At 35.7% G+C, this 12,268-nt stretch overlaps 1 protein-coding gene across 1 annotated transcript in view; it reads left to right on the forward strand.

The window, feature by feature from the left end:
- Pard3b (par-3 family cell polarity regulator beta) overlaps positions 1–12,268 on the forward strand; it is a 1,085,411-nt gene that overhangs the window by 24,308 nt on the left and 1,048,835 nt on the right. The window contains exon 5 of the mRNA XM_033763978.1: positions 4,552–4,611. Within this exon, the coding sequence (XP_033619869.1) occupies positions 4,552–4,611 (60 nt within the window). The remainder of the gene's footprint in view (positions 1–4,551; positions 4,612–12,268) is intronic.

Below are 12,268 nucleotides of genomic sequence, written 5' to 3' on the forward strand. Positions count from 1 at the left end.
AGAAACCAAGAGGAAGCCAGGGCTGGCCTCCATTTGGCACATCTCTGAATTACTATTGAGCCAAGGGATCCAGCTCAAAAGATAAGAGCATTAGGTCCAGGTGCAAAGGTGTGGATGTTTGGCTGGGTGAAAAAGAAATGAGGTCAAATAAGATAAGATACATGTATCAATTACCTATCACTGTGCACTCAGGAATACCTGCCTGGCCAAGAAACACTTCTGCCTGGCATGCATTTGGGATCTCTTTGTCTTACTTTCTTCTCGCTGAGGACCATCCTGTGCTTGCAATCGCCTCGAGTGGACGCTTTTGAACTTATTTAGTATATGTGTTTGTCTTCTTCATCTTCACCAACATTTTCTTCTATCCTTCTCAGTTGCCTCTACTTTTGATTGTGTTCTGATCTATGTTTCTACTCATTGTTTTTATGTCATTTGTGGATGCCATTTCCTGTCCTTCTTGCTCACTTTCTTTTGAATCCCCATAACTCATCTGTGTACTAGAAACCTCTAATCTGTTGGTACCATGTGTTTGTACGTGTCACAAACCCTTCTCCTGGTCTTCATTTTCCAATTTAGCCTGCTAAATTCCAAGCTCTTTCTTTGAATGACTGTCTTGGAAACACACAACTTCAACCCTGCTTGACCTCTGTTATCCTTGAATAGTAAGCCTACAACCTCTCTCCTCCCTGGACAAACACACCTGGCCAGCTCAGTGTGATTGAAAAACACAAGTCCTGAGCCTAGCTACACTCCCTTTACATCTGGGACCACCCACTTTACCCAGCTATTATATTACTTTTTCCCTAGGAAATATAGCCTATCTTCTGAGATCATTCAACTTTTTCATACCTCTTCAATTTTCCTGCACTTTTAGCTTATGCTCCTTTTCTATGCACAAAATAAACACCAAGTGAATAAAATACCCTCATCTTTCCCTCATCAGATATACCAACTTACCTGCTGTCTTCTCTTGTACAGGAAACTGTCCTTGTTTCTCCTTGAGTTCTCTTTGGTGAAAGGAAGTCTAACTGATCTCTCTTCTTACTGCTATCAGACTCTCACTGCTACCAGACTTCACTCCTTGGTTAGCATCTCTTATTCCTGCACCATCAAACTGTTCACTTCCTCTGCTTGACTCTTAAACATGTATTAGCATTATCTATTTATTTATTAAAAAGATAATACATTTACCTCATTTAAATTTTAAAAAGTATAAAAAGCTTTTCAAAGTAGAGTCCTCTTTTCTCAGTGTGCACAAGATATCTCATTCTCCTCCTTATGGACAGTTTATGTCCTTCTTGAAATAGAAATATGTATATTCTTCCCTCCTTTCAGAAAAAAAAAAAAAAGCATACTACACACGTTGTTCCATGCATGACTTTATCACTCAACAGTGTCTGTTGGTGATCATTCTGTCTTAGTTTATACCTGGCTTCCTCATTCTGTTTTACATCTCTATAGTTCCATTGTGTGGAACCAGTTCTGTATTGAATAAGAGCCATTATTTAATAAAAAAAAAAAAGAACAAAAAATGTGGACCCATGACTTCATATCCCCTTATCCAGCTACTTCTCATGTCTGTTGTTCTCTTTTTACCCAATCCCTCAAATGAGCTGCATCTATATCATTCTCTCTCATCCTTTAACTTCATTCTTCACTGATTGTTTTTTTTTCCCAGGTTACCAAATCAAATGACTACTTCTATAACTTCATCTTACTTGACTTCTCAGTAGTATTTCATACAAATTGTCAATTTTCTCTCTTGTTTCCAAAATGCCATGCACTCACGGTTTTCTGTTCTCTAATTTGTGCCTTTTCTGAGCATTTCTGTGCCTATCTCTTCCTTTTGGAAGCATGGCAGGTCTTCCGGTCTCTCTATCTACTCTGCCTCAGTAGAATCCTCCTAACCTTTGGCTTTAAATCTGTATGCTGATGGCCTCTATAGTTATATTTCAAACACAGATTTCCCTGGACTCCACATCAAACTGCCTATTTGGCATCTTCATTCAACCTAGATTTTACTAAAGCCCCAAACCTAGCAATCATCCTTGAGTCTTCCCTTCCAGTTGTTCAGTCAATATCCATGTCCTGATAGTTTTACCTGCAACTATACCCATACATTTCTATTTCTTACCATCTTTCTGTGATGCACTACCTTAGCCTACCACCATCTTTCCCTTTAGCTGTCCCATTAACCTCCTCAGGCCTCTCTGTTCCAGCACTCAACCTCTTCAGCCCATTTACCTCAGAGAGCCACAGTAATTTCTTCAAAAATTGAAATGAAATTAAGGAGATTAAATCAGATCACTCTTCTACTCAAATTTGATCCACATGTTCTCTCCTATATGCAAGTTTTTTAAGTTGACCTAAATGTAGAATAGCAATCTAGTTTAAGGGGGTGGTCAATAAAGGGATGCTATTTTTAATCAGTGCATGCCGTATTCATGAATTGAAACACCGTATTGAACCATTGAACCTCATTAATATGTATGCATGCAGTTTTAAAAAGTCTTATACCTTACTTCTGCTCTTAAAACAAAATTCATATTCCTTATAATCACCCAAAAGATCCCATAAAAGCTGACCCACACCTCCCTTCCTACTTTAGCCCCAGACAAGCCAGTCTCATTTTACTCTTTCAACTTATTGTTCACTACACCTGAATGCTCTTCCCTACATTTGGACATTGCTGTTCATTTGCATGATTTAAATTGCAGACCCTAATGCACTAATTCAGAGGTCTCCCCCTGACCAAAGCAAGCTTGAGTCCAAAGCAAGCCTGGACTACATAGCAAGACCTTGTTTCAGAAAAACAAAACTAAAAACTATAAAATGAATGAAAGATTTTTGTCAAATATTCTAATTTTACAAAATTCTTATGAATAGTATACATTTTAATCTCATTAAAAATTCATTCTAAGGTGTCAAAATATTTAAGATTAGGACCAAAATGTATTTTTCAAAATCTTGAATTTTGCTTCATTTAAAGTCTTTTTAAAAAAGTCTTAAATTTTACTTGTGCTATAAATTCATACAGAATTTTTTTCATTTTCAAAGCTCTCAGCATTTTTCTAGTTTGATTTATTTTCCACCTTTGATGAAAGAAAGCATTCAAAATTCTTTTATGTCATAGACGTGTAATTTCTTTCAAAAAGCTCAGAACTTCAAACTCAGAAAAAATCCCCTGAGGGGTTGAAGAGCTTATAGTTTCAAAAACAAAATCTGTAGATTTAACATGAAGCCACATCTTGTCCTCAGACAGGTATCTGTTCTGGTCAGGTATGAAGATCTTTAACTTCATTTTATAGAAACAATTTCACCTCAGTGGTGGTCATTTGCCAAATCACCACTTCTAATCACTTTTTCTCCACCCAATGTGCGTTTCCATAAAACGTGTTGTATCCTCCCCAGAGCACTCTTGATACAAAGCTACTCATATATGTGAATCCCAATAAATACTTCCTCTTTGCTATTTACTGTTTGTGTTACAAAGCCGCCCCTAATTGGCTGGAACACATGAAGCCTTCAAAGGCTCTGTGGCTCGACTTAGCTTGCAGTCTCTCAATTTGTATGTAGGATGCCACTGCTTTCTATTACAGGGGCAGGGCCATCTCTTCCATAAATTATGAAATCAGTTAGAAAGCCTGATGGCCTGTTAGTGAATATGAGCTCCCTGAACATTAATCTGCCTCGGGCTGTAGTCAACAAAGTCCTGGTATGGGGCCAACCCACCAACCCTGGGTCACTTTCGCCTGCAAGTCAGGCTCTCAGAGTTGGATAAGTGTGAAAGATGGATAGCAGTGCATTACACATGGCTCTGGAAGGATGCAAAGGACAGGGGTGGCTTTACAGCGAAGAAACTCAAGAAAGACTCAGCAGAGTATCTTCAAGCAGACCTGACAAATGAGAAGCAGCAGCAAAGGCCAGATCTTTCTGGCACACTGGAATCCAAGATAGAATGGCAGAGATGTTGTAAAAGCAAGTAAGAGGCAGTTCCAATCTACAAAGCCTAGGATTCCAAGGAACAGAAACCAGTCAGTTACAGACATGGCTATATGCTCATCAGACTAAGAAGGGTACATGCGTGCATGTGTATGTGTGTGTCTGGATGCACAGATATGCTCATCTGGAATGAGGCTAGTTTCCTTTCACAGTTAACCCACTTGTCAGTAGTAAAGTCCTTTATAATCTTAGAATTACATTTTCCAATTTGCTATTAAAATCCATGACCTTTGATATATATATATATATATATATATATATATCCCAAAGCATATAAAGTATAAGATGAAATGTAAAGTCTTCAATACCCACAACTTCCCAAATCTATGCTCTATGTAACCAACATGAATTCATGAATCCATCAAATTTTCTCTTTCCTTCCATGACGCATTCTCCAACTGTCCTCTTTGTTCTCTTTTTCCAAGAAAACAGCATGCTTTGAACTTCTGCCCTCATGAGGGAGGGGAGCAGCTCACTAGCTTCAGACTTTGCACACTCACCTGACCACCAGTACTGGACTATTCTGCTTGGACTGAACATTCCTTTTAGAGAAGCCCTGGTGACACACAAGTACCCACATGGAGACCAGATCTCTATCTTCAGCCACAGGTACCCTCCAGCCACTTTCCTCTCATTCTTCCTTGCTTTTCTCTTTTCTTCTTGTTCTCCAATGCCCACCTCACACTCAACTTCCTGTATAAAACATCTTTACCTCCCTATCCAGCAGCTCCCTCATTTCCCTAAATGCCTGCAGAGCCACACAATTTAGCTTTTATTGTTTTCTAATTACTTTGACAGTATTAATTCTATTTCTCTCATCAGACAGAAATCTCCTGAGTTGGGGGACTTGCTGTAACCATTGCTGTGTTGGTTCCATAGAATGTTTCATCACATTGAACATTTGTTAAAAATTTGCACATAAACACAAAGGAAATGACCAGATATAGAGAAAATTTATTTTCCACCTAAATACGTAGCTCTTCATTATTTTGTATGCAGGGCTTTCACTTTTTTGGTTTGGTTTATGATCCTATAATAGTTCCATTTTATGTGGTCATTAAAATAGATGTGAAATTACCTTCAGGGCAAGGTAAATAAGAATCCTGGGAGCTTAACTACACCTTTCCTTTTCAGGTATAAGAATTTCTTAAAATGTATCTTAGAAATTTGAAGAGATATTCTCAAAAAACTAGCCTTCAGAGGCACAGCTGGTAATTAAGTCCTACCTGGTTTGAGAGCCTTTCAATTTTAACCTTAAACATTTAGCCCATATGCCATTTTAACAAATCATAAAATCCATTCTTTCTCTAGTTTTAGTGTAGAAGAAAATTTCCAAGAAAACAGTAAATCTACTGGTATATGGCATATGGAGGTTACGATCTTACATAGATTTTCAGCATTAAGGCAGAACAAATGGACTGCAAAATTACAAAGAAAACAAATTCAGAGCAGTAACCTTTTGAGAACTGCCAAATTGCTGGCAAGATGAAAATGGGGTTGCATTTGAAAAATTATTCAGTGTTGTGCTTCTTGGAGAAATATACAGCATAGAGGACTCTATGTGTTTTCTTTCAAAACTCTATTTTTAATATTCATAATGACACCAACTGAAGCACATCTGACTATATGTAGAACATTCAATAAATGGTAAATGGTGGTGGTGGTGAGGAGGAAGGGGAAGTTAAATAGAAATAGAGACTCTGGTGAACCAAGTATATTTTTGAAATATCAGACACATGCAGCCTGGGTGCTGAAGATCACTACATAGGGTGAGAAGAAAATGGAAAATTTGCCCAAAAAAAGACTGAAAGAAATCACAGCAAATGGCAGACTGGATTCTTAGCAGTGTAGGAGCGGGGTGGGGTGGGGATATATAAATGAAAATGTCTCTCTGCATATCATAAAAGCAGCAAAATTTTTAGCATATGCTGCTATTTTACTTTTTCACTTGGCAGGCCATTTGTGGCTGACTATGGGTGGGGTTGTTCTCACATGCATGTCTCAGCCAAGTATGACGAATGCCTAGACTATTTTTCCTGACCTTGCACATGCATTCACTTACCACTTTTTTCTTTCTTTTGTGCCTTATCCTAGTGTTTGCTATTAGATGGGGTTCCCAAAGAGCTCTATACAAGATCATATCCAAGATATACAGTGCAATTCCATTTAGACAAAATGGATCCATTTTTGAAATGTGCTCCCTTATTTCTTTTATTTGTTTTGTCATACACAAGAGGGCAAGCCAAAGATAATTTAAGTAACATGAGATTGATAAAGAAACAAATACACATTCATTAAGATTCAATTCCTATATCCACTTTTTTCTAGGCTTTAAATAAATCACATATGTTCTTCTGTGGTTACTATCAGTGTATGTATTGTCATGCGGTCTATTTTATTTTCAGGTTCATTTCCCACGCATATTTATACTTTAGAAAAAGCTCATATACTTCTTATTTTAAGACCCATTTGATGTTCGATGTTGTTACCACACCATCATTTGTTTAGCTGTTTTGCTTTTGTAGTGTGAATTATCGAATTTCCACTACTGTATACACCAATGGTACCAATATCTTCATAAGATAGCACCTATTTATTTTTTTAGGTTATTTTATTTGAGGTATTTTTCTCAAACTGAAATTCCAACATGAAAGGGAAGAGTAATAATTTTAAAGTTCTCATAACCTTCTTTCACATTGTTCTCCAGAAAGCTTCATCAATTTGTCATGCCAATCACCACTGAAAGTGTGTTTGATTTCCTGTATCCCCTGCACAATCATCATTTTCACATCTACTGACATTTGCTAATTTAAAAATGGTACTGAATTACGTTTTATTCATCTACTTTAATTATAACAAAGATTTTTATTTTTCTGTAATCATTTATTGAATTTTTTTCTTCAGGTATTAACTCTGCTCATCTCTTTGAAAAGTTTACTATCTTATTTGTTCATATGATGAATGTTTACCAATTTTCAAAGCAGACATAACAGAGTAAGATTTGAAAGCCTTGGTCTGGAGCAAACCCCTAGATTTGAATTTAGTGCCTGCCATTTGTTAGGTTTTAAACTCAGGTAAACTATTCAATCATCCTGTTCTTCAAGTTTGTCATCTATAAAATGGAATAATGATAGTGCCTATTCCACAGAGTTGAGTATTAAATAAATTAATTTATGTAAAATGCTTAACACAGTGGCTGGCACATGGTATATCTGTGTGTTTGTTTATTATTATAAATCAACTTTTGATTGTAAGCTTGTAACTGCTTTCCCATTCTGTGATATTCTTTTTATTACTTATTCCATGGTACTTATTTGAGAATAAATATATACAAGTATTCCTTTTATTGCTTGGAGAAGTGTTATTTCATAACAGCCTATAGGCTATTTGGAGTTTGTTGATTCTATAGGATCATAGCATTGGTAGAAGCACAGATAATATTGAAAGTATTTAACAATTGCTTCAGAAATCAACACAAATCAGTAAATGTAATACATCTTATAAATAGAAGCAGGACAAAAATCACATGATCATCTCAGTAGACACAGAAAAAGCCTTTGACAAAATCCAACATCCTTCATGATTAAAACCCTGAAGAAAACTGATATAAGAGACCTTATCTGTTTGATAACAGCCATTTTATGACAAACTCGCTGCCAATATCTTATTAAATGGAGAAAAACTGAAAGGTTTTCCTCTGAAATCAGAAACAAGACAAGGTCATCCATTATCACCACTCCTGTTCGATATAGTTACTAAAAACTTTAGCCAGAACAATCAGGCAAAAGAAATGAAAGGGATAAGTATAGGAACTGAAACAGTCAAACTAGTGTTATTTTCAGATGACATGATTCTTTTGCACACAAAATTCTAGCAAAAGACTCCTAGAATTAATAAACAAATTCAGCAAGGTAGCAGTATACAAAATTTACGTCATGAAAACCAAGATTCCTGTACATCAATTATGAAGCCACTGAAAAAGAAAATAAGAAAACAATACCATTCACAATAGCACCAAGAAAAATTAAATACTTATAAATTAACATGAGGCAATGAAAGACTTCTATAACAAAAACCATACAACTCTGAGAAGAGATCAGACACCAGAAAATTTAAATATACCTGTTTCTGAATAGGCAGAAACAAATCATCAAAATGGCCTTATCTCCAAAACTTATATAGATTTAATACAATCCCAACAAAATAACAACAGGATTCCTCACAGAATACAAGAAAACAATTCTAAAATTATATGGATCCTGAAGAGCAAAAGAAATCTTGAGCAACAAGGGCAAAGGAGAAGACATCACAGTCCCAAACCTCAAGTTATATTACATAGCTACAGTAATAAAAACAGCATGATATTGGAACAGAAACAGACATGTGGATCAATGGAACAGAAAAGAGGATGCACAGACAATCCCAGGCACATTCAGCCATGTGATCTTGGACAAAGGGGCCAAAAACATATGTTGGGGGAAAGGTAGCTCTTCACCAAAATGTTCTGGGAAAACTGGTTACACATGTCTCTTATTATGTAATAAACTAACACCAAAAGGATCAGAGATCTAAATATAGCAACATTTAATCTGCCAGAAGTGAAAATAGGTAAAAGTTTTGAAGAGATAGTGTAGGCAAGGATTTTCTGGACAGAACCTTAATTGCATTAGAAATAACATCAGGAATCAACAAATAGGATAAATGAAATTTAAAAGATTCTGCACAGCAGAGGAAAAAACCAACAGAGTGAAGAGGCAATCTATATAACAGAAAAATTTTGCCAGCTATTCCTCAGACAGAGGACTAACATCTAGAATATATAAAGAACTAAAAAACTAAACCTCCCCCAATAAAAAACCGAATGAAACAATAGGCAACTAAAATGCAAAAGCACTTCTCAGAAGTACAAATGATCAATAAATATATGAAATGTTCGACATCACTGGCCACTGGAGAAATGCAAATTAAAATAACACTGAGATTCCATTTTACTCTAGAAAGAATGGCTATCATCAAGAAACCAAATAATAGCAAATGCTAGAGAGTCTGTGGGAAAAAGAAACTTCTACAATGGTAGTGAGAATATAAATTAGCGCAGAATAACCATTATAGAAATCAGTATGGAAATATTTCAAAAAATTAAAAAACATATTCCATTCAACACAGCTATTCCTCTTCTAGGTATCTTACTCAAAGAGTTAAAGACATATATTACAGCAATACATGCATACCCATGTTTTTATAGTAGCACAATTCATAAGGAGTAAATTCTGGAAGTGGTCTCTATGTCCATCAATAGACGAATGGATAAAGAAAAATGTGATGCTTATATATAATAGATTACTATTTTTCTATAAAGATGGATAAATTTGAGTCATTTGTAGGAAAATTGATGCATCTTAACACCATAATGTTAAGTAAAATAAATAAGGCACACATTTTAAATATAATGTAGTCTGTGCTATATGAAAAGCCCAAAGTATAAATAGAAAGCAAAATAAAAGATAACAGAATATAGGGAAATAGATCTTTTGCAAATGGGAATGAAACCAAGAGATGGAGGGAGACGGAGATAGAAGAAGCAAAGGGAACATGAAAAGAATTAAGATGCGTTAGGTACATGTACCAATGCCACAAAAGGAATATATTCACTATGTACTACAAGCATGTACTAATAAAAATAAAAATTAATAACATAAAAAGTAAAGTTCTGAGAACAATTACTTCAGAAATCAATCAAAACATTTTAAATTGGTAGGAATTAACAGACATAATAAGGCACCCATTCATCAGAAAATTGCCCAGCAAATCAAAACTCAGAAGCAACCAATTAGAATACACTAGCTGAGTATCATTCCTAAGCTTTTTGCTATTGTTTGCCAATTGTTCTCTTAACATGTATTTAATAGTGTATTTTTCCTAGAGCATGAGATAGTCTTTTATGAAGCATCATATGTTATTTATCCTTCCACTGGGGATATATGAGAGGTTTAAGTTTGGTTAAAATATGCCTTCTATGCTTTACTTCTTACTACTTAATATATCCAGTGTACTTAAGTGCCATGCTAATTGCTAAAATAATATCAAGAATAAGCAATGTTCAGCTTATTACGGTGACTTCATATTATGAAGATTTCATGTATGCAAGCCACTTTTACCCATAGAATACAGATTCTAGTATTGTCTTAACTATGGCAAAACTTTCTGAAAAAAACATGAGTAAGTAATTGAACCCCCCCATATATTATAATAAATACTGACATGTTTTGGAAGCTCCTGGCTGTTTTGAATGATTGCAATTCTGTAGGCACATCTACAGCCTCTGGTTAGGAAAAAGTGTATTGATAAGCAAACAGAGCACACTCTACCAATTGATATTGACAGAGTTCTGCCATTGCAAGTGCTTACACCATTGATATTTGTGCTTTTTTTCCTCAGAGAAGTGAAGAAATAATTGCAAACTATATCTTTGGCTTATGTACTACAGTTAGTACTCTCATCATTTTTTCCACCTCTTAGGTTGTTCTGGAATTTCAGTAACTTTCTAGTTCTGCGCCACTAAGCATGGTTCTCAGAGCTCAGAAAAAGATAAATAGCGGTAGAGTTGAATTAACAAATCATATTAGAAAAGAGTTCAGGATGGTGTCTTATGAGAACATTTTTGCTACATTTTTCCTCTTACTTTTGACTTGTAATCACTATTTCATTGTGTTCATATTTTCCTAACACTTCTGAAAAATATCTTTAGGTCATAAAAGTGGGCCCTACTGTTAGGCATCCCAGGACTCTGAGAAGCAGACTAATAAAATTAGTATATGATGTGTGAAATCAGACACATGGCAAGTCACCTTAAGAGATATGGCCAAGAGCTGGGCATGATGGTGTATACCTGTAATCCCAACACTCTGGGAGGCTGAGGCAGGAGGATTAAAATTTTGAGTCCCATCTATGCAATTTAAAACTTAGTGCACTCCATCTCAAAATTACATAATAATGATAACTAAAATAACTAAATTTTAAAAGAGCTGAGAATGTAGCTCAGTGAAAAGGCCTGGGTTCACTCTTTGGTACCATGGGAAAAAAAAAAAAAAAAAAAAAAAAAGAAACCAAAAAATGATGTGGCCCAGACAGAACAGGTCATGGTGATGACTAATCACAGGGTTAAGACAATATAAGAAAGCTTGAGTGAATACTATGGGGTTCACAGTTTAAACATATGGAAAAATGTGAGAGGTATAATTTTTGGAATCCCTCTTACTTGTTTGGGTGGTCTCACTGATCAGTGTGCAAAAGTGTACCAGCTGCTTCCCTAAGAAGCCTACTTGGGTATCTACTAGGTAAAACTGGAGTTAAGCCTGTGTTAGAATCCTAGTTCCACCACTTAGTGGTGAATTCAGGCAAATTCCTTAACCACTCCAAGCATGTTTTTCTACTATAAAATGAGATGCTTATGATGGTACTGACCTAGTGGATAAAGAAATAAGTTAATATGCAAAAGCACTTAGAACACTGCCTAACATTGCAGGGCTACAGAAGGTGATCCTTCAGAACCTGTGGACATGCCTAATACATACATGCAAGTACTCAGTGAATGCAGATATGTTTGCTGGAAGCCATTAACCTTGAATACCATCTGCTTTGATGACAAAGTCACCAAAGCAAACTTCTGATTATTAGATTCCTTCCTGTGTAGATTTGTCTAATGGTGCAGGATATGTGATCTAAGAATATGATTGTCAACTCCAAAAACGTCATTTGAACTTTCATGAAAATTAATGTTTTAGGCCGCGGATTTAGCTCAGCAGTTCAGTGGCCTGCCTTGCATGTGTAAGGACCCAAGTTCATTCCCCGGTACCAAAAGAAAAAAAAATAGAAGTAACTACAAGAAATAGGCCCTATCAATAGTATATACTTTTTAGAATATTGTAAAAGTAAACAGAAAACAAACAAAAATGTTAAACTCTAAAATAAATACATTTAATTACATCCAGAGAGAACATCATGTCTATTTTTAAGAAATGGCAGAGCTTTTGCTGTAAGTTTCCTTAGCTTGAATGTCAGTGTTCACTCAATGTTTATATGTCATGCATAAGATGCCATGCAATAGTATGAAGAAGTGGGCATTCAGGAAATGATTGGTTCCCTTATAAAAGAGACTATAAACAACTGCCTTGTTCCTTCTACATCTGAGGAAACAACAAGAAATAGAACAGGCTTTCACTGAATCTGCTGATGCTTTGATTTTAGACTTCACAACCCTCAGAAC

The sequence above is a fragment of the Fukomys damarensis genome, unplaced genomic scaffold, assembly GCF_012274545.1.
Source record: "Fukomys damarensis isolate Sample0158 unplaced genomic scaffold, DMR_v1.0_HiC HiC_scaffold_16, whole genome shotgun sequence".
In the NCBI taxonomy this organism is placed as follows: Eukaryota; Metazoa; Chordata; class Mammalia; order Rodentia; family Bathyergidae; genus Fukomys; species Fukomys damarensis.